The sequence below is a fragment of the Mastomys coucha genome, unplaced genomic scaffold, assembly GCF_008632895.1.
Source record: "Mastomys coucha isolate ucsf_1 unplaced genomic scaffold, UCSF_Mcou_1 pScaffold21, whole genome shotgun sequence".
NCBI classification, from domain to species: Eukaryota; Metazoa; Chordata; class Mammalia; order Rodentia; family Muridae; genus Mastomys; species Mastomys coucha.
Window position 1 is genome coordinate 40,892,909 of NW_022196904.1, and position 25,248 is coordinate 40,918,156.

The following is a 25,248-nucleotide window of genomic DNA, read 5'->3' on the forward strand; positions in this document are numbered from 1 at the left end:
AAAGAAAGAAAAAAAAATTATGGATTGTATGTGTATGTGTGGTTTTCCTGCATAAATGTACTTAGAGTACCCACAGAAGCCAGAAGAGGGGGGGATGGATCTCCTGAGGCTGGAGTTACAGATAGTTGTGAGCTTCCATGTAGGTGCTGGGAACTGAACCCAGGTCCTCTCCAAGAGCAGCCATTGCTCTTAACCTCTGTCATCTCTCTAGTTCTTCTCCCTACAAAGGCCAATCTTGACCTCCTTAAGGACCAAGAGAGCACGTATGACATGCCTGCAAAGTACCTTTACCAGTTACATGGTACAAAGCTGGCTCCAACTCCCTCAGAGTTCTTTCCACCTAACTGGCCATGTTTTGAGAAGTTGGTTTTGTGGGAGCCACATGGAGAACTGGTAGAATACAGCCAGCACATGCACCTTCCTGACAGGGAGGTGGGAAGGCCAGGTTGAGACAGGGTGTCTGCCACTCTCTAGTCCATCCTGACCCTGAAGGCTAATAGGCATGTGCCACCATGCTGATCACAGAGGTCTTTGTAGCCAGCGTCTGGGGATATACCTCACAAATCTTTTACCCACCTGGACACCACCAGCATTTCAGTTTGTAGTTTCCTTTTCAGAGCTAGAAAGAAGTCCTGGGGATTATTTGTCAGTTATTTTTATTTTATTCATTTTGTTCACTGTTTTATTTATCAGATCTACCCTGGTTTCCTTGTGCACTTCATGTCTTGGTACCTGAAATCATCTAGCTTTTCCTAAGCCCATTGTTTCAGATAGTACCCGCAGCCTCAGACAGTGAAACAGCGAAGATAAACTGCTTGCTTAGAGAGTACATCTGTGGGGCTGGGGAGATGGCTCAGTGGGTAAGAGCAGTGACTGCTCTTCCAAAGGACCTGAGTTCAAATCCCAGCAACCACATGGTGGCTCACAACTACCTGTAATGAGATCTGACGCCCTCTTCTGGTATGTCTGAAGACAGCAGTATGTATTATCTAAAATAATAAATATATCTAAAATAATAAATATATCTTTGGGCCAGAGCAAGCAGGAATGCTCCACAGCAAGTGGATTTGACCGGAGCAAGCTGAGGTTCGAAATTAAATTCCCAACAACCACATGAAGACTCACAAACATCTGTACAGCTACAGTGTACTCATATACATAAAATAAATAGAGAGCACATCTGTGAAATGAGTATGGTTCCGTTCTGTATGCTCTCTGCTTCGGGATGTGGGATAAAACAGCAGCCTCTGTCTGGGATATGCTGGTCTTCTCTGATGGAAAAGAGGGTTGAGAGCCATACAATGCTTTCTGTTGTTCGGGGACAGAATGTCCCCATGTATCTTAGGTTGGCCTCAAGATCACCACCCCTCCCCCATCAACCTCCTGAGTGCTGGGATTTCATGGGTGAGCCATCACCACACCAGCTCTCAGACAGCTTCCTACAGTTCCTTGAAATGTGTTCCTCCAAATTACTATAAGAAGTCTGTCACTTGGGTGGGTCATACATTCCTTTAATCCCAGCACTTGGGTAGCAGAAACAAGCGGATCTCTGTGTGAGTTTGAGGCTAGCTTGGTCTACATAGTGAGTTCCGGGATAGCCAGGTTTGCACAGTGGGAGTCTATATCAAGATAAACAAACAACAATGACAAAAAGGAAACAAGCCTCATCTAGTTACATTTTACTGCTAAAGCAAGTCACATGGCCAAGCCTGGCTCCTACAAACTCTTGAGGAAACACAGGGCCAGGTGCATCTCTTACCTGCATGAGCATCTGCTGTCACTCCCATGGCCCCAGCCTTGGCACTAAGTGTGTTCTTCTACTACACAGTTGAGAACATTCTGTTGAGTTCATTATGTAATTCAGGACCTTAAGTCGTTCCCTGTATCCTTGGAAATAACATTTGGAGCTCTCCAAATTTAAATTACTTGATTTCCCTATTTAATTTGTAAGTTAGCTTACTGTAGATGATGTATCTTTGTTCGTAAAGCGGTGCCTGCCTTCCAGGATACACTCTTTGTATAAGTGTTGCTTGCAGTGCTAACTGATAGCATCAAGGAGGGTTCTATTTGTTAGGGGAGATAATTAGATGAACTCTCATTTTTCAGATGACAACCCAATAGTTGATGAGTACATATACTGAGATGTCATTTTCATGATAAAAAGGCAGACAAACACCAACAGAAAGCTGAACTGAATCAGTGCCAGCCTTTGCCTAAGGCTTGCAAGGCTGGGTGAGGTTCACACCAGGTCTCTCTCAGAGCTTCTGTGTGGTCACCACCTGCCATAGTAATCTAGCTCTAAAGTCTCATTAATAGCAGGTATACCTCTGGCCCTACACTTAAGAGTAGTCCCTAGAAAGAGGATGGAGAGTAAGCGGAATGAAGGCTATCCAGCTTCTCACTGTCTATGTGGGTATCCCGGGTTCAAAATCTAAGCAAGCTTCATGTTTTTCTTCAGGTTTTACTTAGGACTATTAAAGACAAGATAGAATCTTTGTGGGGGGTGAAGGGTTAGTATTCTCCAGAGGAAACAGAACCAGCGGAGTGTGTGATAATGTGTAGAAAGATATTTACTGTCAGCTTGACTTGTGCTTGTGGAGGCTGAGAAGTCCTACCAGCTGCTGTCGATCTGCAAGGTGGAGATCTGCTACCTGGTGAACCGGGAATCGGAGGGGAGAAGGTGTTCTGGGGCCCATCTCCCTGGCTAATTAATGACTGACTTCCCTCTGTCTCTTCTCATCGTCTTCCCAGCATACTTGTCTCCCGAGAGTCGATTTCCCCTTTATAAGGACACTAATTACATTGAGTTAGGGTCGACCTTAACGACCTCATTTTAACTTGATTGCCTCTGTAAAGACCTCATTTCCCCCACAGAGCCATATGCTGAGGACCTGCTAGTGGTATGGACTCAAATCTGTTTTCAAGAAACACAATCCAAACTTTATTCTGTCAGCTCTCAATAGTAGCTGGTGCACGCACTTGTGTGTGATGGACACATTGGCTCATAAAAACCCTTTCAAAGGGTTAGGGTTCAGAGGGTGGCAGCTGCCAGTGGATGGTTTAGGGCCTCCACTTAAAACAGTGAGGCAGATGGCTTGATGGTGGGACATCCAATGAGAGCAGAGAGGCTGTGGAATGATGCATCTTCTGGGTCTCTGATGTCTGGCCCAGATAGTTCACTGAACCAATCTCTCTAACATTGTTTCTTGGTCTGCATCTTCAGACAGTGGATCAAAGGCACTGAGTTTGGAATCTGGATCCTAGCAGGGAGTCCCCTCCGGGGACCCAGTAGTGAGCAGTGCTGTTTCCCCATATGAGAACCAGGGGGTGGTGGCAACTCACATTCAGCTTTCATTGGAGACAGATGCTTCTCCTCTCACAGAGGTGACCTTGACAGGCCAGGTTATTAGAACTGGCTTTCAAGGAAAATGGCTGGAAAGTCTGCCAATCATGCAAGATGACAAAGAGTACTTCAGTTTCACAGACACTGTTTCCATTTGGCAAAATGTCTGTTTGTTCCACAGGGTCAGACTTGGTGGGATTTTGCCAGACAAGTCCACTCTATGTGACAGTAGAATCTAAGCCGCCGTAACAAAGATACTTGCTAACAAAGATAGTCTTTTTCTCCCCCTCCCCCGCCACAACTGTTATTAGTGTAATCATCTATGAGGATGGGAACTCACATCTTGGGGTGGCCTGATTTCTAGGACACCAGAGCCTGAGAGAATGAGGCAGAAAGACTGACGGAGATCAAGACCTGGAGAGAAAATAATGCTGTGCACAGCCTGACAACCATCTGCCTTGAGGTTTCAACCATGGCCTACCATCCTCTGACTCCCTGAGAGACAATTGCCTTTAAGTTGGGTTTCTGCACCTTGTAAACACAAGAGTCTAGATGAGATAAAGTCCATTTTCTTTTTGTTTATTTTTCTTCTATACTGTAAAGACAAAATATAGGAGCTGGAGAGATGGCTTAGCAATTTAAAGCACTGGCTGCTTTTCTAGAGGATTCAAGTTTAGTTCCCAGCACCCACAACCATTTGTAATTTCAGTTCCAGGAAATCCAATGCGCTCTTCTGGCCTCTGTGGACACCAGACACATATGTGGTACATGGACATTCATGAAGGCAAAACACCCATATACATAATAATACAGAATAAAATCAAAAGATATCATAGAGCTGGGTGTGATGGCTCACATCTTTAATCCCAGAACTAGGGAGGCAGAGACAGGTGACTCTCTGTAATTTCAAGGCCAGCCATGGCTACATAATAAGACCCATTCTCACGAGAGAGAGAGAAAGAGAGAGAGAGAGAGAGAGAGAGAGAGAGAGAGAGAGAGAGAGAGAGAACACAATAGTACCACAGATCACAATAGAAGTCTCAGGAAACAAACAGAGCATTCTAGTAACACATTGTAGATGCACTCCTTGAAAGCGTGGTCTCACAAACAACATCCTAAATGTCTTCGCTGGCATCACGTTGAACAGCTCCCATGGGGCACAGTGCACATTTTTTCTCTCAGTATCAGTGAAAGCAGGCCTTCAAGGAACAACGAGAGCATTGAACCATGCCCATCCCAGACGGTACTGTTCCGCAAATGCTCCCTCAGGGGTCAGTGACAGAGGTTCTTTTCTTTGTTGGCTCTACCAATCACCCAGTCCCTTGGATGGTTTGCACAGAGCTCTTCATTTGGCCCCCCAAGCCGTGCCCAGGTTAATGACCTGGAAAAGCACGTCATCATGCGAACAATTTGCAGAAAGCAGAGGAAACCCTGACCCAGGCATTTTTCCCTGCAGAGGAAGTGCTCACGAATCCTGCCTGGTCTGACGACATTTGCATCATGTCTCAAAACTGTGTAATTAAATCCTGTGTAAACAGATGGGCTCATTTGTTTGGTTCTAATAGCTGTAAAATGTGGATATTGTGTATACCGACAATTACAAATATTTATATTTACCAAGAAATGTTCTTTCATTTAAAAAAAAAATCCCTTGTACTGAAGAAGAATTCACTTTATTCTTTATAGAAACACACCATGCATTTTTTTTTAATCGCTGATTGCTGGGCAGCCCTGGAAGATGGCTTGAAAGAGACCCCTTCTGCACATGGTGTGGGTGCATATTCACACATAACTCAATGTCAGTGTCTGTAGACAGACATCAAGCAGATGAACTCATGAGACTGGATTCCCAGATATTGTATAGTTCATGTTTAAGAGCCCAAAACCCAAACCCATGCCAAAAACCCAATGTGGAGATGTGAGCAAAGATATACTCAAATGATACAGAGTGCTGGGTTAATGGCTCCTGGAGGGAGGGGAAACATGTTCCTCAGTGGTGTAGCCATTGGTAAGTGGTCCTCAATTAAGTAAATAACCCCCACCCTGCCAATGCTTGTGCAAGAACCCTCATGAAATACAGCAGGACACGAATACCCACACACTCACATATATACACAGACACACTCACACATGCATACACACACATACACACTCAGATATACACCAAGACATGAAGGTGGGAGGGAGATTTATTGGAAGGGCTTCAATTGGGGAGGAGACAGAGGACAATGGGGCAATATGACCAAAGTACATTGTGTGTGTGTGTGTGTGTGTGTGTGTGTGTGTGCCTGTGTGTGAGAACTGTGAAAGAATAAGTGTTTCTTCGGGTCATGCCTTCTGCATTTGAAGGGTTTGCAGTTTAAACCAGTTCTTCCCCCACAGAATCTCCCTCCATGACAGTACCACTTTATGCTACCCGGTACGTATGGCTGCTGGACACTAAGAGTTTATTTACTGTGACTGAAGAATGAAATTTTACATTTAATTTCATCTTAATTAACTTACATGTAAATAGGAAAAGACACTCGAGGGGTGAACAGTTCCAATGTATCGGATGCAAGCAAGGCTTGGGCTGCATGCGATCTCTGCTTCTGAAGAGCTTGGAAGGAAGAAAGGCAGTGGACCTTAGGGAGGAGGTCTCAGAGGCTTCTGCAGATCCCAGCGGAGTCATAGCAAGATCTGGCATTTTCATGGGGAACCAAACAAAACACAAAAGAGGCGACATTCGTGTCCTGTTAGCAATGATGAGCAGAATAAAATTTAGTCAACAAATCCAGACGTACTGGGGTTTACATAAAAAAACTGTGCAGGCTTAGATCTAAGGTTATAGTCATTTGTGGGATAACTTTCCAATCCTGTATTGCAAGGACTCTCACTGTTTTATTCCGTCAGTCTCTGCTGAAGCCTGCAACACACTCATTTACTCTCCACAGTTAACCAGTCTTGCTGAAAGGAAAAGCAAGATAGCGAGGCTGAGTAACCACCAAGAACATAGAGCTAAGGAGTGGCTGAGCTTGGTTCACAGTTATCACTGGCAGCCAACTGTAAAGGTCTGAGTTCATCACACAGGAATAGGTCTAGGCTAGAATGGAATAAAGTCCTAAGAAACTATTCAAGAACATTCAGGATCATTTCCAAATCCTAATGGTGGACATAATGGAGCTCGATTACTACCATCGCGATGAACTAACTTGTCAAAGAAGGGTCAGATTCTTGATTGTATCTCTGCCTGTTATGTGCAACAGCTTAATAGAACCAATAGGCACACATTTGGCAATACTATCCAGCGTCCCGTCAACAAAATTTGCAAAGGTGCATGTAGTGACAAAATCAAATGGTTCTGCTGCATCACTAAAGTTGCCTGGAAGCTGTTCCCAGTGCACCTACATCAGGGTCTGCCCCCTCCCGTGCCCCATCCTGTTTTGTAAAGTCCTCACTGTACTTTACTGAACCTTTGTATAGCCATGCTTAGCTCCACAAACTACCAGTCCAGGGAAGCTTCCCAGCATTTGTTCCGCTCTGTTTGCTGGGGATTCCTGCAAGGTTTGCCTAACAGTAAGCGCAACTCAAATCCAGCCCCCTTGCCCCAGCTAACTGGGACAACAAGAAAAGACCAGTGGAAGTAAGGGTGATCTTGCTTACCAACACAGCAGGCACAAATGCCAATGAACTTGTATCCAATGCATGCAAATATTGCCTCCAATGCTGAATATGACTAAGACCCAACTCTCTTGGGAGGCTAGATCTCCTACTTATAGTGTTGGGAATCTTAGCAGATGGATAATCACAGAAGACTCACAACTGGAAAATTACTAAACAGTTACCAAGAGTACACAGAGAGCTACCAGGAACAAGGAAGAACAAAGAGTTGAATGTATGGTGCTTACCCAAAGGGCACTGATGTGTGGGAAAGACACAAATTTCAATTTGGTGTAACTTTAATTATTTTTTCATTTACTGAACATTAAAGAAGGAGTAGAGAGAATATGACTGCAGAGCACTTTTCCGGTCTGTGTTGTCTGAAGGTCTTAATTAGACCTCAGCAGAGCAAGAAGATGGGGGCCAGATTCTAGTGCAAGATCAGGCTGGAGAGGCAGCTGGGTTGGCAGAGCGCTTGCCTAGCCCTGGCATGAGTGAAGTCACGGTTTGATTTCCAGTGTGGCATAAACTGGCTGTGCTGATCGCACCTGTACTTCCGGTACTCATTTGTAGAGGCGGGAAGGTCAGAAGGTCAAGATAATTCTTGGCTATGTAGTGGGTTCAAGGCCAACCTGAATATCACTCTAGTTCCAGGAGATAAAAAAGGACTAATTATAGGAACATTGGCACTTGGTAGTCTTAATTAACTGACTTCCTTGCTCTGAGTTCTGTGTCTCAGAGAAAGGCAGTGGTGATGGATACTGACCAACACATGGGTGTCAGAGGTCCAGTTAGTAAGTGTTCTTATGAATTAGGGTGGCAGATTCTACTGCTGAATTTAATCTCTTTAAAAATATTTATGCAGCCTTTTGACATAAACTTATGACTATTACTGCACAGTCAGACTTTAGAGTTGAACCTTCCCACCCTTTCTCCTTCCTTACTTGGCTGCCCTTCATTGTAGGCTGCCCTACTCTGATCACAGCAATGCTCACAGCATTAACCAGTTAGCTTAATTCCTAATTGCCTCCTAATATGTGTGCTCCCACATCTGGTGGCCCTCTGTTGCACATACATAATACTTTAACTTTCCTTTATTTTATTTTTATTTTATTTTACACGAAACGTTTATTTACACTGAGACAGAGTCACATATATCTCAGACTGCTCTCAAACTCACTATATAGCTAAGGATGACCTTGAACTTCTGATTCTTCTGGCCCCATTTCCCAAATGCTGACATTACAGGTGTGCACCAGGATTTCCAGGTTTTATTCAGTGCACGGGATTGAACTTGGCATCTTTGGGCACGGTGAGCAAGTAACGTCTGAACTGAGCTTCATACCTAGTTCTCCCAAACACATTCTAAATATCCAACTTATCTCAAGATTTTATAAAATTCTGCAGTGTTCACCTGACTCTAATCCATTTTATCAGCTACAAAACATTGCATACTAATGATCTAATGTTCATATATATGTACCTCTCTGCAGAGGGGGTGGGGGTGGGAGGCTGTAGTTGAGACAGGAGCCAGGGGCCCAGGAGGTGTGGCCGAACACCTACTGTCCCATGAATGCGGAAGTCACCGTCCACCAGGTGTCTGGGGTTCCAGGTCTGTGCTGTCCAGGAACCAGGCTGTCTGAGCACAGTTCACCATCCCACATATATTTATTTCACTTTATTAACTGTTCTATAAGAAAACATTGGACAATGTTGCTAAGCCTAGTGTTGCTAGCTGAAAGGATGATATGGTGGATTTTTTTAAAGGATGATGCTAACCGACTTTGTTTCTGTTGTTACAAGTAACTCACTCTTGGGATTCCCCCATACACACACACTGGGAAAGTAGAATGAGGGACTTCAGATGTCCTTGAAGGTCCTTTACTGTTTGTTCTAAACTCCTCTGCTTCTGTGGCCAGCACCTACTGGCCCGCATACTGCTGCAGTGATGTGGGACTCCTCATTATTGCAGACTTGGGAGCCAGGATCTCTGAATCTTCGACCTGCAGTTGGTACAAAGAGTTCTCAGTGTGGACTCTGCTGGGATGATCTAAAGAAGGGAACTTGCTTTGATCTGTCTGTGTCCCTTGACACCAGGGACCTAAATGAGAACTGGACCAACCATGAGGCAGGGTGCTAAGTTCCAAGCTTCTGCCATGTGCACTGCATTTTACCTCAGTATAAACAAAGGCGCTTCTGGACATAGTCTTAGCAGCTTAGTGTTTGGGTATTTTTTACTAAAAAATTAAAAAAAATAAAAGTAAACCCGTGATTGTTTTATTGGCTAAGGAGAAAATGGGTTCACAATAGGTACCCTTTTGGAAAGTTATCTGCTCTTTGTATCCATCTCCTCATATATTGCACCTTCTGAACCAGGCACAGAGATCTGCTGTTTTTCCTAAATCTGCGAGTTTTCAAGCATATCATCCATCTAGACAGAATAATAGCAATATACGATTCTCAGCATACCAGGTAGCCATCTTCAATCCATTCATTTCATGTGCACATTCTCATTTATCTTCAGGCCCCTCCCTACCTCTGGTTAATTCTTTTTTTTTTTTTTTTAACAAGCAGACAATGTCCTTCAAGGTCAGGAAACCAGGAGGCAGTACAGTTCATCTGCAGAACTTAGATTCTTAATACAATACAATACTATAGTGGCAATAAGCAACAGTAGACAGGCAGAGAAAATACTGCATGGCTTCTTGACTGTCAAGCATGCCACCTGAAACTCACATGGTGCCTTCACATCCATCATCTGTCCAGGTAAGTGCTGACATACCCATGTAAACATCAACTAAACAAAGACACACAGTTCACACCACATTGCATTTCTTCTGGGTGGTACAGGGTAGACTGGGATCCGCACAGATTTGGCTCCAGTTCCAGCTCTGCTGCTGACCCTCGGCAAGTACCTTGGCCTTTCTGATGAATCACACTGCGGTTCTTCTTTGCACCAAATCCTGAGGACCAGAGAAGGCTGAGGCCACCAGCACTGGGTGAATAGTAGTGTAAAACACCCTTTCCTTTCCCGCCTTAATTCCTTTTGGGGAGAAAGAGGGCAGGGACTTGGCTCAGCATGGCTGTCCTCTGGGTACTCTCGGCCTGAGTTCCAGCTGCCTTTTGAGTCTTGGCACACACACCAGCTTCAGTGCTATAGCCAGACAGTTCTTTTTCCACTAGGCTGCCCCAGCCGGGTGGTGGACGCGGCCTTCACAAATAGCTATTTATTTGCTTATCTGCAAGGAAGGAGGGGAGAGGGGCAAGTGATAGAGGACAAAATCAATTACTATTTTTCATCTTTGACAAAGTAATTAAGGCCATAGCGACTGGCTAATTCAGACCGAATGGCTGCGCACTGATGGATGCGGATTTACAGCCTCCTTGGCTGCGGTGTGTACCGGGACAGATTATCACTCGGAACAGGCACAGCAGAGGCAGGAGGTGGAGGCTTATGTGGGGTGGATAACAGACTTTTCACCCGCCCATTTCTGCTTTTTAAATTAATTAATTAATTAATTTAGTTCTGCAGCCCCATCTTTTGAACCTCGCAGGTGTTGACACACAAATGGACTCCAGATGATGCCCACCAGTTCCAGGTCCTTGCTTCACTGTAGGGGGGAGGAGAAGGGAGGTGTTGCTCTTTTGGTCACTGTCCTGTCAGAGAGGCTCCTCTGCTCTCTCTGAACTGTCCCTCTACTCTGCCTGCAGCCCCTCATTTCTGGAATCTTGCAGTTGGAGGAGGGGGCCTTTGCGGAGATTGAGCGGCGCCAAATCATCCGCCTCTGCAGGACCTGATTAGCCCCATGCTAACCCAAATGCGCATTTGAGCAGGGACACAGGTCTGGAGACTGAGCGGGGGCGTTGGCATCACTCACGGTCAGCAACCAAGTGGGGGTGGAGGGTAGCGGGGAGCAGTCCTGCACGACTCCCCGCCACCTCAGTACATTCCCTCCTTACTGGCCAGGTTCTTTTGCACACTCCACCGACTTCTGCGTCAAGTTTGGCAGGGACTGCTCGAATGCAAATTTGGAGACTGGCCACAAGCTTTGAAGTCGTGACTATTTAATGTCAAAGTGGCCTATGGACCTCAGAGCCAGACCTGAATCTTAACTAGGGGCAGGTCTCCTGACTCCATTGAAGCCAAGGCTGCCCTCAACATTTCTCCACTCCCGGATCTTGCTCTTTCTTGGGATCTGGGGATATTACAGGACTGTCAACCCAACCGGCTTTCAGAGCCTTTTTCAGTCAGAGTACCCCAGGGTCCCACTCATCCCCTTATTCCTCCTCTGAGTCCTTCCCCATTTCTCAGTTGCCTAGAGTGGGTGACTGGTGCAGGCAACGGGCTGCAGAGGAGCTAGTAACTTCTTTGACGTTCGAAATAGACCCTGACCTTAGCTTTCACAACATTAACATTTGAATAATTTCTGAAAGGCTGTTGGCAAACTTAAACGTGATAATTTCGTGGAAGCGTTGCAGATGGCACAATAGTAAAAACTCAGTAAATGTCAATAAAAGGCTATCTGAAACCCGAAAGACACTGGGAGGACAAGGCTCCTCTGGCTACCTACTCGCCCCATTTCGCCCCCCCGCCCCCCTCCCCCGCCTTTCCTCTTTTCTCCCCCTTCCCGCATCCCCAATCCCAAATAGTGCAGACCCGGAATCCAGGTGGCTATCCTGGGAGAGCCAGGCTCACAGAGACATCTACCACTCTTGGAGTCTTGGAAGGGTGAAGGAGGAGACCTGAGTGGAGCTGCAATGCCCCCGGCGTCCACCGCAATCTGCCAACGCAGCCTGCGCCCTCGGCCGCCGCGGCTTTGTCCTGGCTCCGCAGGGAGACGGCCCAGTCGAGTGCGACGGCATGGACCCGGAGGCGGTGGGCCCCGCTGCGCGCTGTGCAGCGCTTTCCAAGTCTCCCGTTCCAGAGGCCATGGTTCCATAGCTAGGCTGTCAAGACAAGAGAGAGGGGAGGCATATTGCTGCAAATCCCCTTCTAGTTTTCAAATGACATCTTTCCAAAGTGCTTTCCCGTTTTGTGATCTCGCTGCTACCTTGTACACCGGGTAAAGCCCATAGTCCACCTGGCCACTTTAGACCCGGGCCACTTTAGAGCCCATCTTTGGGTTGGCAGTTTTCTTATGGTTTCCCAGAGAGCCAGTCCTGCCCCGGGTTGCTGGAGGTCCTAGTTTCAGGTAAAAGGGCACTCTCCAATCAGGCCTAATTTTAAAGGATTTTTGTTTGGAAGACTACAGAGAAAGGGTGGGATTTCCATGGCTGGAGGACTAAGTATTTAAAAATAACTATTTAAAAAAAAAAATCCAGGAGAGCCTAAAAAGTATAACGAGAAACAAGATTAGCAGAGACAAAACATGGATGAGAAAAGTGCATTTAATAGTTTAAACGAAAACTCGGGGTCTTTCCTAGACTGGCTTTCTGGGAAGGTTGGGAGGTAAGGATCTAGACACTACACACTGACCAGCCAGGTGCTCCCTGACCAAATGCAGGACCCTACCCTGGAACAGACACGGAAGGGCTGGCTGCATACCCGAGACAGGCCTGCCATTATTTGGGGGGAGAGATATTTTAGAATCAGACAGAGATTCAGGGAGAGCACAAGCAAATATGATGGGAGAGGGAGATTGGTTTGACCCCCCTCCCTTACTCCAATCCAGTCTGTTTGCTTGGCCTCGGAGTCTTGGGCGCAGTGGGACGTGTCTCTCCCATGTTTCCCTTAATTAGGAGGTGGCAAACTTTTCTCGTTCCCTCCCACCGGCTTTGGTTTAGTAATCAGACCCACATGAGTCACGCCAAACACGCAGCAGCCCCCTCCTACCCGAGTGACAACAAGACAGCCTACTCCAGGCTGTTGTCCCTTTAAAATCCGAATCCAAAGGGGTGATGATTTATCAAACGTGTATTATCAGGAAGATGTCAAACGAAGGGCACCTTGCTTCCCACTGACGCAAACCTGGCCTTTTCCGGGAAGATATAGAAAGCGCCTCTTGTTCCAGGGCCAAACCTAGACCAGTAGCGGGTTTTACTCTACGGCTCAATCTGTTGTCAGCATCAGACATGGTGAGTGCTTGCTTTTATTCTCTAAAGAAGAAAGGTGGATGTGGGGATGAGGATGGCCGGCTCGTTTGGGGTATTTCTTTTTGGAAATATCTGCAATAGGCGAGAGGCAGAGAACCATTTTCGAAGGCTTAAGTTCAGGTATTGGGAGCTTTGCCGGAGGGCAGAAAAGGTTTCCCTAGTCCTTAGTGCTGCTCCCATACCGGATCATGGGTACTGTCCGCGGTGCTGAAAACCAAGATTCCTGCACCTGCGAGTCGCTCTGGGTCTTAGGGGCAATTGTGAATGCAGACTGGAGTCCAGGTATTGGGTTTGGTGCACAGTAAGCTCGGTCTGTGCATTTGTGAAGCGGGTTAGTGCAGAGGCTTTCGCTTGAGGAGAAGGCACTTTGATTAGTTTTACAGTGAAGTAATTATTTATACTATCTTGGAACTCTGAAAGGTAACACTAGCACGCGGAAGCCAGAGGGAAACCCACTGCTGGCAAGTCTTTACGTTTAAAATTCGATAGGGAGAAAGCTAATGCCAATTATTGGTGAGTTTCGGTCCTCAGTCAAGAGTAGGGAGGGAAAGAATATTATACTCCTGGGAGTGGACAGCAAAATAAAAATGAAAAATTGGCAAGATCCGTATACATTGTAGGGGTCTGGAGCCAAGTGTAGAGAATGTAAGGGTACTATGCGTTTCCCATCTAGCTTATTGTTTTGGTGGTGGGCTGTTTGTTGGTAGTAATATTTTGATTAAAAAAAAAAAACCTTTATCCTTGACTTTGCTACTCGGGCGACCAGGTTGGAGTGCTGGAGTTTGAATTTACCCGTGTGGCTTCCAGCCTTGGCCTACCCCAGAGCATGTTTCCTGATCACAGCTTGTCTATGGGGGGAAAAAAAGGCAATGTGCATTGTTGAATGACAAAGGAAATGGGGCGGAAAATTAAAGAATCTTTCTCCACAATGGTGAAGGGGATGTGGTACCCAGAGCCTTGATTTGAAATCCACAGAGGGCAGGGAGCTCCTGGCTGTAGGGTTATTTTATATTGCCCGCCTCTTTCCCCCTGCCAAAATCCACTCGTTTTTCTGTCCAGTTCCTTCTCCACCTGGGAGAAACTATTAGCTAGCTTCTTCATGTCCCAGGGTTACAGACAGGTCTGGTGAGTGGAGAAACACCGATTCCGTTTGCTACCCTGTCTATTTTGTGCCTGGACCTGGAATGCGTGCATCCGTGTATGCAGATCCATATATTTTATTTTTAATGCTGCCGTGACTTTTTGTTGGTTTATTTTGCACGAACTTGACATTGTGTTTGCAGGATTGCAGCGCTCCCAAGGAAATGAATAAACAACCAGCCAACATCTTGGAGGCAGCGGTGCCGGGCCACCGGGATAGCCCTCGTGCACCTAGGACCAGCCCTGAGCAGGATCTTCCTGCGGAGGCCCCCGCGGCCGCTGTCCAGCCGCCACGTGTGCCCAGGTCGGCTTCCACCGGAGCCCAAACTTTCCAGTCTGCGGAAGCGAGAGCCTGCGAGGCCCAGCAGCCCGGAGTAGGGCTTTGTAAACTCAGCAGCCCCAGGGCACAAGCGACCTCCGCGGCCCTCCGGGACTTAAGCGAAGGGCACAGCGCACAGGCCAATCCCCCTTCCGGGGCCGCTGGGGCTGGCAACGCTCTGCACTGCAAGATTCCAGCTCTGCGTGGCCCGGAGGAGGACGCGAACGTGAGTGTGGGCAAGGGCACACTGGAACACAACAATACCCCAGCCGTGGGCTGGGTGAATATGAGCCAGAGCACAGTGGTGTTGGGTACCGATGGCATCGCGTCGGTGCTCCCGGGCAGCGTGGCCACCACTACCATACCGGTAAGCAGGTCACAAGCGGCCCCGCTGCCTGCTGCTCACCAACCGCGCGAAGGGAGCTGGGCCCTGGCGGGTGCACGTATGCTGATGTTGAAACGGGTTGGCAATGCCAGGTGGTGGGTGCTGGAGGCAGCTTTGGGGCTTCGGAAGCTCGCACTGCTGGGGGAGGGGGTCAGGTCCTCAGTTAAGATTTGGGGTGTGTGTGCAGCGATCCTGCCAGCAAGGTTCGGACTTGCCCTTCCCAGCCTCAGCTGTAGGACCCGTGCTGATCCGTTAAATAAAAGCAGATAGATTCTGCATCTTGCAACAGATGAGAGTCTCCATCCTATCAATGTCTGAGTCTTTTTCGGTTCTTTAAAAAGAAAAACCCCAATTTAAAAGGAAGCATGGAGACAAGCTTGGGGTGATATGGGAGGGGGATGTAGCTTATTCTGAGGGCCTTCCCCACGTGAGTCAATGTTACTACCCGAGAACTCTTAATGAGGAGACGCTGAAGTTAAATATCAGGGTCTCTTAACCTGTGCCTTTCTAAATCTCAGTATCTAAAATTTTTTTTTTTAATTCCCCTAACATAGGTCCTCTCACTTGTAAACGGTTCGGTTTAGGTCCTTCCCATTTGGGTATCATCTTAACCGGAGACAGGAAAAAAACGTACAGATTGAACACCAATCTCTGGACCAGGGATAAAGACAATCTTTCTTCCTTAAAGGCTTTTGTTACATTTGACCCCAGTGATCTCTCTTCCTTCTCTGACCCCGCCCCAACCCACCCCTGCTGTTTCAGGGACTCTCCGTCTCTTCCCTTTCCTTGACTTGTCTTTTCTCTAGCTCCCCTTGAGCCCTGCAGTCATGAGCTATGTGTGTGGTCAGAGCTCACAGGCTGAGGGTGGGCCAGATCAAGCATCACCATGTGCAATGTAGGGTTTATAGACCTTTCTGTCTCTAAGCATCTGTAGCCCCACCCCCACTCACATAGTAGGAACTCAGCCACTCAGTCATCAGGGTAACTAGAAATAACCTTGCCTTCACATGCTTCTTCGCTTTGGAATTTCTTTCTAGAACACTGTTCTGCATATATTAGATGCTTTCAATGGCATGTGCCCAACAGTGGAGTAGAAAATATGTTTCACACACCTCCCTTTACCTCTGCACTGCGACAAAAAGAGCTGGGACTCCCTTACCCTGTCAGCTGTGTTGGGGGTGGGGTTAGGGGGTGGAGCCGGTGTGTGTGGGGGAATAGCAATGGGGTTGAGTAGGGCTGCCTGCCCGAGAGTGCCAATGTTTGAGCCCCTTCTGACAATCATTCTGCCCTTCTCCAGACCCTAGGCCATCTTCTCCCTTGACCATTACTGCTTTATCTTCCATGACCTGGAGAATCATGTGAAGCACTCTATGCCGTCATTTGCTAGGTGAAGGGTGACTGAGGAGCAGGGTACCCCGATGTCTGGGTGACAGGAACACAGAGTTCACACAAGGTGCCTTCCCTATTCATTTTGCTGAGGTTTTCTAGAATCAAGTCCATGTGAGCTTGGAGACACGAGCATAGAGATTCACAAACTATGTAAATTGGCAGATGCCCCAGAGACAATTATTCAGTGCCCCACCCATTGTCCAGATGTGGACAGAGGCTGAGTCCCAGCAGTGCACAGGGAGTTACCCTGTTAGTAGCAAGATCTAGATCAGAAGTAATGGTTTTGGCTGTCCTGTTTCTTACTACATTAGTCTTCTCCTAGTCTTTCTCTTGTGTCAACTCCAATTCTCCATCCTGCCTGTTTCCCTTGCTCCAGGGCTGAAGGATGCACCTTTTAAAATTAGCTGACTGGGCAGATTTTGCCTGCAAGTTTTGGCAGAGAAATGTGAGGCAGGGGCTATGGCTGGCTGGAAGCATTACAATTCTTATTTCTGCCACACATTTTGAAGAGAGGGCTGAGGAGGGGGTGTGCAGAGAGGGGTTTTATGGGGGTGGGGAAGGAATTGGTTCGGAACCTGCTTGCTGGGAACTTCAGGCATGATACTGGGAGTCTGCTTGCTCAATGAACTCCTGGCGACAGGTTGGATATGAAGGGACTGGACGTGCTTGGGGAAGGCTGCTTGCTGGTGTGCTCTGACTCTAGGATTTAGGAAACCGGGTCAGAGGTCTGATTAAAGCGGATCTTTAGAATACGATTTGGGGGCCTGCTTGCTGAAAGACTCAGTGCAGGGGTGAGGGGTAAGGGCTCTGCTCGTAGATGCATCCTTTCTTCAGAGTTGGGATTTTGCTTGCCGATGCATCCTATGTGGGGATATTGGGGATCTGCTTGCGGGGAGGGGGAAGGACCCTCAGCTGTTGCGGGGAATGAATGGGGCCTGCTGAGGTCCTACCTGGGTCTGCTATCGACAATGTGCTTTTCCACCCTCAGGAGGACGAGCAAGGGGATGAGAATAAGGCCCGAGGGAACTGGTCCAGCAAACTGGACTTCATCCTGTCCATGGTGGGGTACGCAGTGGGGCTGGGCAATGTTTGGAGGTTTCCCTACCTGGCCTTCCAGAACGGGGGAGGTATGGCTTTTCAGCTCTTTCCGCCTGCGGAGGGGGCGGGCACTGGAGGGGTGGGGCGGGTGACTCTGAAGACCTTAGACAGAGGTTGGGAGGGAAGACTGGGGAAACCTGGTCCTCTGCAGGCCAGACTGCAGGAGCGAATGGAACCCGCTGGATTTCAGAGTGGACATTGGCTCAGCTGAGGTGTTGGCCTCACTCACTCTACTGAGATCTCTACTGGCCCAGACTGGGGACTGGGTCCCCAGCCAAGTGAACAGGGAAGCAGGGATGTTCAAATTCAAGTTAAAACACCGATTAGTCAGGAAGTGGGTACTTCCTTACGGGAAATGCACTTTACAGCCGGTTGCCCTGCGGTCCTGAAGGTCAAATGTGTCTGGTGTAAGGTTGTAACTGGGAAATCCAAGCCATATCCTCCTTATTTGGAGACTGCAAAAGAACAACCTTGGCAGAATGCAGGGTGTAAGAGAGCAGTGGGGAGTTTGGGGTGTATCTACTTACTGGGTAATCTCTCAGGAGCACCCTACCCTAACACCCCCTTTCTTGGGATGTGGCAGGAGATATTTTGCTTTTAGTTAAGTCATTTAGCAAAGATGAATCTCCTTCCCTTGTGTCCTCATTGTGTGTGAAAGATGCTGCCTTGGAAAGAAGCGTGGGGACACCAAGGAGCGTGGATTAGAACTCACTGGATCTTGGATGTAGCCACCAGGAAGGGACCCTATAAAGTCTGGGTCCCTTGGCTTGTCACCAGAGGTCCAGGCGAGGGGCGCGCTGCTCTCCCCAGGCCAGTTAACTTGGGCCCTCCAGGAATTCACATCTCTATTGGACCCAAAGTGCAAGGAATGCTCTCCCCTCGCCCAGTCCTTTCTGGTAGGGTTTTAGGCCCGCTCCAGGAGTTATTTGGTGTGGAGAGTAGAACCCATGCAGCGGCAGGAGACAGTTACGGTGTAAAATAGGAAACTCCCTCCACCCTGCCCCATATTTGCAGTTCTGAATATGACACATTGAGAAGTACTAATGCAGAGTGTTCGAAATCAGGGGTGCCCGGAAACTGAAAGGATGCAGCGCCTCGACTGGGTTTCCATTCTTACCCCACTCCCAGCAGGAAATGCCCAGGCCTGAGTGCAGGGCTAAGGTGCTGTTCGTGGGGTAAAAGGGTGGGGACGGGAGGGGGTTTGCGCGTGGGATGGAGCGAGGGGAGGGATTCCAGAGGAGTGCTTTTACCCGGGAAAGTGCCCGCCCTTGTTTCACGAGACCCTGAAGATTATAAGGGGGGCGGGCAAGGAGAAAAGCGGAGACTTTGTCCGCAGTGCGGCGCAGGCGTCTCACAGCACCTCACAGCACGCAGCGTGTGAGGGGAGCTTCATCACACAATGAACTTTTTTTTTTCTTTAAATTTCTACCGAGAGAATAGAATAGGAGCCCAAGCTTCCACCCCAGTAATTCCTGGCCTCTGTTGGGACCTTCCTGACTGGAGGCTTTGACAGAACAACGACCTTCTGCCAGACCTACCTGGAAGAAGTCGGGGAAGGGTGGGGGTGAGGGAGTAGTTGAGCATAGCATTCTGGATTCTGTTATCTCAAGTATCCAAATTGACCTTGAGGGTATTTCCTGGTAATTCCCTCCAGGCTTGAAAATTCTTACAGTGAAAGAATTCCCCAGAACTCGAGGAACAGAGTTGAAGGAGAAACACTTCTGAGGGCTCCCAGTCTAGAAGAGACAGCCACATAAATATTCTGAAGAGAAGGGTGCTTGGGGCAAGGCACTATGGGAAGACTTCTCCCCTAGAAGGAGGGCTGACTTCTGAGGACTAAGCTCTGAGTGGAGATGGACATTGTGTGAAGTTGCTGCTGCTGCTTGTGGGTGATGGTGTGGGCGGGCACTTTGCCCGGAGTGGAGAGAGCTGGAGGGCATCCAGTTGTCCGCAGGCAGAGCAGGTCAAGCTCTAGTGAGGTGAAGGTTTGTGGTTTCCTCAGATTATTGCATAGGTGGCTCACAAATCCAGCTTAGGTATTAATGGGAATCCACCAAATCTGCCTCCAGCGAAAGGCACGGATTTGTGAAACAGTGGAAGGGTTTAATTTGGGAGGCTGGGGGTGGTGGTGGTGGTGGGGGGGGATGGGAATCAAAGCATTGTAAAGAATACATGACCATCAGCATGCAACTTCTGTCTGGTGGGAAACAGAGGCAAGTACTGTATCCCCAGTATAGCTTTATGATTTTGGAAGAAGGCCCCAAACTGCCCTGTGGGCGCCTACTGTAGAGTTAGGACATTAAAAGCTTCTTCAGTTTATTTTGAAGAAGACCAAGCCCAGCCCAGAGGGTTAAGTTGGGCCAGAGTCCTGCTTGTGTCTCCTGACTCTTCCTTCCCACTTTCTTCCCAAGGTGCTTTCCTCATCCCTTACTTGATGATGCTGGCACTGGCTGGCTTGCCTATCTTCTTCCTAGAGGTGTCCCTGGGCCAGTTTGCCAGCCAGGGTCCTGTGTCTGTGTGGAAGGCCATCCCAGCTCTGCAGGGTGAGTCTACCTCTCCTCTTTCCCTCCTGGCTTTGCCCTCCCTGTCACCTTCCAGACTTAAGGAGGGACACCTACTTCCTCTCACCTTCCCTTCATCGTTTCTGTCCCTTGTGGGGTCCTTGGCAGATTGTCTCTATTTCCCTGGTAGAGCATGTATGCATCCACCTGTGTGGAGCATCTCTGTAGGTGCCATTCTTGCATGGGGTTTGGGATGAGACCAACACGGGCCCTTCACCTTTGCAGGCTGTGGCATCGCGATGCTCATCATCTCTGTCCTCATAGCCATATACTACAACGTCATCATCTGCTACACGCTCTTCTACCTATTTGCCTCTTTTGTGTCTGTGCTGCCCTGGGGATCCTGCAACAACCCGTGGAACACACCAGAATGCAAAGATAAAACCAAACTTTTACTAGGTAAGTTTGGACGTGCTTTAGCTGTATGTGGTCTACTCAACAGACACTCAGTGAGCACTTCTTAGGTAGGCCAGGCTCAGGGTGCACAGAGGTGAAGTCAAACATCCACACGCACTTAATTCTAACATTTAAAAAGCTCATGCCTAAAGGATGGGAGTCAGAAAAGTCTTGTTTGCTCCCTGAGAGCAGATGTGTTGGTTAAATGTTCAGGTTATCATTCTTCTGTGGGACACTTGCTTTATTAGAGTGAGTGAAGCCAGGAAATTTGCATTTTTACTAAGCAATCTATGTTTTGCTTTGTTTCATTGAATATTTGTCCATCTGTCTGTGATCTGGGAGGGAGTTAGCAACCCTCTCTGGCATTTTTTTTCCCCCAAGAGATCCTGGGATTCTCATTGACAGAGTTCTCAATAATAATACCACAAGTCATAGACTCCAGGAACCCCATACATGTGATCCCTGAGCTTTGACTGAAGTCTCTGCCCCCGACTCTACTAGAAATGTGTGTAGTATGAGGACCAAGGAGAGGGCTGCTTGCTATGGGGAGAAAGAAAAATTGGTGCTGGGTGTGTGAAGTCCACTGTGTTCAGGAGTCAGGGGGTATATTTTCAGCTTATTGGGTGGAAGGAAGGAGTGGATGCCAGGAGACCCACACCACAGACATAATGACTGTTGTGTAGTCTACCTTCTTATGTTTGCCAGAGGAAAGCCACGGGGATATGATAGCAGCTGTAAATGTGCAAAAATCCATGAGTGTGTGTGTGTGTGTGTGTGTGTGTGTGTGTGTGTGTGTGTGCTCGCTTTGGCTAGTGTCAGTCACTGTGGGAAACTATGGTTATTTTAGTGGGTACCAGTAAGCAAGGGGTCTTTCCCATTTTTTTTCCTGAAAGGTGGATTCCTATTGAGGCCAGTTGCACATGATCTCTGTGATTTGTTCTAACATTTACCTCCCAAACCAGTTCTTTCCCCTACAGCGCCCATACCTTGTAGAACTTTGACAATTATTTGCCCCTGTGGGTGTGTTAATAGCATGAAATAAGTTCTCCCATGCTGTATAAGTTACTTTCAGCTGCTACGATAAAACACCATGAGCAAAGGTGACTTTTGGAAGAATGAGTTTATTTTACTTTATGGTAAATAGGAGACCATTGTGAGGGGAAGGCATGGCAAACATGGCCAAAGAAACAGGAAGCTGAGAGATCACATCAGGAAACAGAGAACTCACTGAAAATGGGGCGTCTTGATCAGTGCTCTATTGCTGTGGAGAGACACCATGACAACTCTTATAAAAGACAGCATTTAATTGGGCCTTGCGTATAGTTTCAGAGGTTTCGTCCATTATCATCAAGGCAGGGAGCATGGCGGCATGCAATTAAATAGCTGGAGAAGTAGTTGAGAGTTCTACATCCAAATCCTGCCAGTGTGTAATGTTTGGGAGGAAGGAAGTATCTCTACTGTTGCTCTCTTTTGGTCTTATTCAAAACTTCTCTAGGTGGAGGCTGGGTGGTGTGTGTGTGTGTGTGTGTGTGTGTGTGTGTTTATGTTTGTGTACATGTGTGTACATGTGTGGGATACATGTGTGTATAAAAGTATAAACTATGTCCTTGGATGTGGGACAGTAACTTGAGACTACAGCAGGCAGGCAGGAAAGAGAGAGACACTGGCTTTGGTGTGGGCTTTTGAAACCTTAAAGCCCATCCAATCATGCACCTGCTCCAAAAGACCACACCTCCTAATCCTTCTCAAGTAGTGCCATTCACTAATGACTAAGCACTCAAATATATGAGCCCATAGGGGACATTCTCATTCACGCCATCATGTGGGCAATGCTATTAGCCCTCAAGTCTGCTCCCAGTCACATACTTCCTCCAGCGAGACCACGTCTCATAATCCTCCCCAAACAGCGCCACCTAGTGGAGACCAAGTGCTCAAATACATGACTCTAAGGAGGACATTGCACATTGAAATCAACACATGTCCTATAGCCCCAGTCCCATATCGAAGGACACAGTATATACCTTAGTGCTTTTACACACACGTGCATTTTGTGTATACACACACACACACACACACACACACACACACAAACATACCCCATACCCAGCCATCACCTGGAAAGGTTGTGAATAATAGCAAAAGTGAAGAACCATAAAGTTGCTTCCCTTCAATCCAAATTCTGCGTACCTGGAAGGGCTCAGGAATGGGGAATGGGGCTTGCACAGGTTCCCAAGTACAGGATTCCACTCTATGGATGCATGACCAAGGCTAAGTGTCCCTTACTAATGTGGGGCTCATTGTCTTCATCTCCACTGGTTCCCTGTTGATGGTTTTCTCTTGGTACTATAGTGGTACTCAAAGCTGGTAGTTGCGTATCAGAATCACCTGGGAATGAGCAATGTCAGTCACTTAAGGAACAAACTTGATGAACTAAAGATCAGACTGTGTCAATGGCCCTGGGAACCAGGATTTAAAATTCTCTCAGATTTGGACTTGGAATGCATCTCAGTTGATATTGTGTATCATGCATAGGACCCAGAGTTTGATCCCCAGCACAGCATAAACTTGGTCTATGATTCCAGCACCCTGGAGATGGAGGCAGAAGGACTAGAAATTCAAAGTCATCCTTGACTGCATAGCAAGTTTGAGGCCTGTAGTTTACATGAGACCCCATTTCAAAAAAGAAAGTTTTTTTTTTTTTTTTCTGAAGTATAAGCCAAACTAGGAACTCCAGGACAGAAGAAGTTGCTCACCGCCTCAGTGCCTTTCTATTTTTCTTGCTGTTGGGGACTGAACTCAGACATGTGAGCCACCATCAAGTAACACCCTCCTCACCTCCAGAATAGTTTTTGAAAATGCGGACCATATTTGGTTTTGGAATGGGGTGTGGCCTACCTTCTTTGCCCCATGCAGTGTTTACCTCTAAAAAACAATAAAAATCTGTGATATTGGAGAGACTCACTTTGTAGCTCTTCACAGAATCACGAGCAGAAATCAGATGCCAGAAAATTTTCTTGGAAACAGCCGCCAACTTTAGACTTTCCAGGAACGGAAGTCTGGAGTGGAGACAACTCAGGTCACAACCCATCCCAGAGTCCAGCTTGTCCTTGCCAAAACATGGCTGGAAAGGAAGCCCCATTCCAAGAGTATGTGCTGGGTCAAGCTGTTGCCTTGATTTAGGATCCAAGGATGCTTTCTGGAGCTTGCTTGAGAGACCATATGGTCACAGTGGTCAGTGTCCTGCAGCTGTCCCCCAGGTGGGAGTCTTTCAGAAATATGCAGTCTTCTGCTAATAATGTCCACTATCATCAGTGTAGCATCTTAGCACATAGCCACCTTCACTGCACACTGATTTCTCTGAGAAGCTCTTTCATTGATTTGCCAATGTTACTATGCACAACAAGCCTACACAGGCTTTCCATTGTTTCTATGTTACAGGTTAAAAATCTTGAGCATAAGCTCTGAGTTAGGTGTCTGTTTCAGTCTTAGGGACTGGAGTCCAAGTATGCACGTCTCTTTAAGGCCACAGAAACTAAATGCTTCCTAGACTGCAAGGCTGCATCATAAAGTGACATTTTTGTCCTTCTTGAATAGAACCTATGAATTACACATGGCAAGTGACATGATGATTATTGTTTTTCTTCCAGATGGCTAAGAGGATCTTCCAAACTTACATTGTAAGTTACAAGGTAGATCCAGGTTTGCATTTTGGGCCATGTGACCCCAGATTTTTCTACCTGTCTGGGGTGCTTAAAGAATCTTTGGTCCATGTGTTCTATTCTATCAAGTCCTAGAAAAACTGACATCATTACAGGTGTTCCCTGTAAGGGATATTTGTGGTTGATATTCTGTGTGATAGCAAGAAAGATTATGCACACAATAGTTAAGCTATCATTGTGACGATTCTACATCAAGGCATCCATGCGAAGGGAAAATTAGAGGCAGGTAAGTATAGTACAAAAGTGCCAATTGCAACCACATTCACAGTACTAGAAAGCAGTATGAACTTAGTATGTGATAACAATTCACACAATTCCATTGCTCAAATAAATTATGGCTCATCCTTCAGAATAAGGTATTCTATAATCATTAAAAACAAATACTCATAAATAAAGCATGGGAAAATCCCCCCACATCCTATTAAATGTAAGAGCATTCTATGTTCATAGTGGGATTTTATATTTATTGGAAATATCTACATGGATGTAAGGACAAAATGTTAACAGTTTGGGACCAATCTTTGCTTCATTTTTCTGTCATAGACATGCACCTATTGTGTAGTTTATATGTTTTTATATGTGTATGTTTGTTCTTTTTAAAGCTATCTGGGTATCTTGGCCAGGCACATAGATGATGCTTCAAGAGAAAGGCACGACCTGGTTTAGCTTCATCTCTCTCCCTCCCGTGTGGCTTGAAGCAACCCTGAGAGGCAGAGGGCTAGAGGCCTGGCATGGCTATGCATCTATTCACCAGCTACACACCATTAAAACAGCCAGAGCACAGACAAATGGGCATATTGCTCTTACTATTCCCAGGAGCCTATGGATGGGTGAGAGCTCACAGTCTTCTTAGCCATTGTTTTAATTTTTTGTTAGTTAAACAAAGCCGAGTATCAGTATTCCTCCACCCCTTTCTCTGCACACCCTCAGTCTCTGCCTTACCTGCACGGGGGTGGGGGAGCGTTCTATACATAGGGCCAAGCTCTCTTTGATAGGGGTTTCAATCCTGTTGGGGTTTTGAGGTGACATAGGAAGGTAACAGTATCCTGACCTACAGAGACACAGGTTGCTCTAAAGTCCTTCTCCTTGGCCCAGCTGTTGGGAATCCAGATAATTGCTTTTCCCATGCCATCTCCAAGATAGATGCACCAAGCCAGGCTTCTTTG

The 25,248-nt window shown here is 47.1% G+C and overlaps 1 protein-coding gene across 6 annotated transcripts in view; it reads left to right on the forward strand.

Moving 5' to 3' along the window:
- The first annotated feature begins 9,653 nt into the window (after positions 1-9,653).
- Positions 9,654-25,248, forward strand: part of Slc6a5 (solute carrier family 6 member 5) — a 54,183-nt gene continuing 38,588 nt past the window's right edge. The window contains exons 1-6 of one of the 6 annotated variants that reach the window (XM_031386780.1): positions 9,654-9,748; positions 12,907-13,057; positions 14,359-14,901; positions 17,297-17,435; positions 19,818-19,949; positions 20,193-20,366. In XM_031386780.1, the coding sequence (XP_031242640.1) occupies positions 13,055-13,057; positions 14,359-14,901; positions 17,297-17,435; positions 19,818-19,949; positions 20,193-20,366 (991 nt within the window). In that variant the 5' untranslated portion in view covers positions 9,654-9,748; positions 12,907-13,054. Of the gene's footprint in view, positions 9,749-12,065; positions 12,175-12,793; positions 13,058-13,105; positions 13,196-14,358; positions 14,902-17,296; positions 17,436-19,817; positions 19,950-20,192; positions 20,367-25,248 lie in introns of those variants that run through there. The other 5 variants (XM_031386781.1, XM_031386783.1, XM_031386782.1 and 2 more) reach the window with 5 other exon arrangements.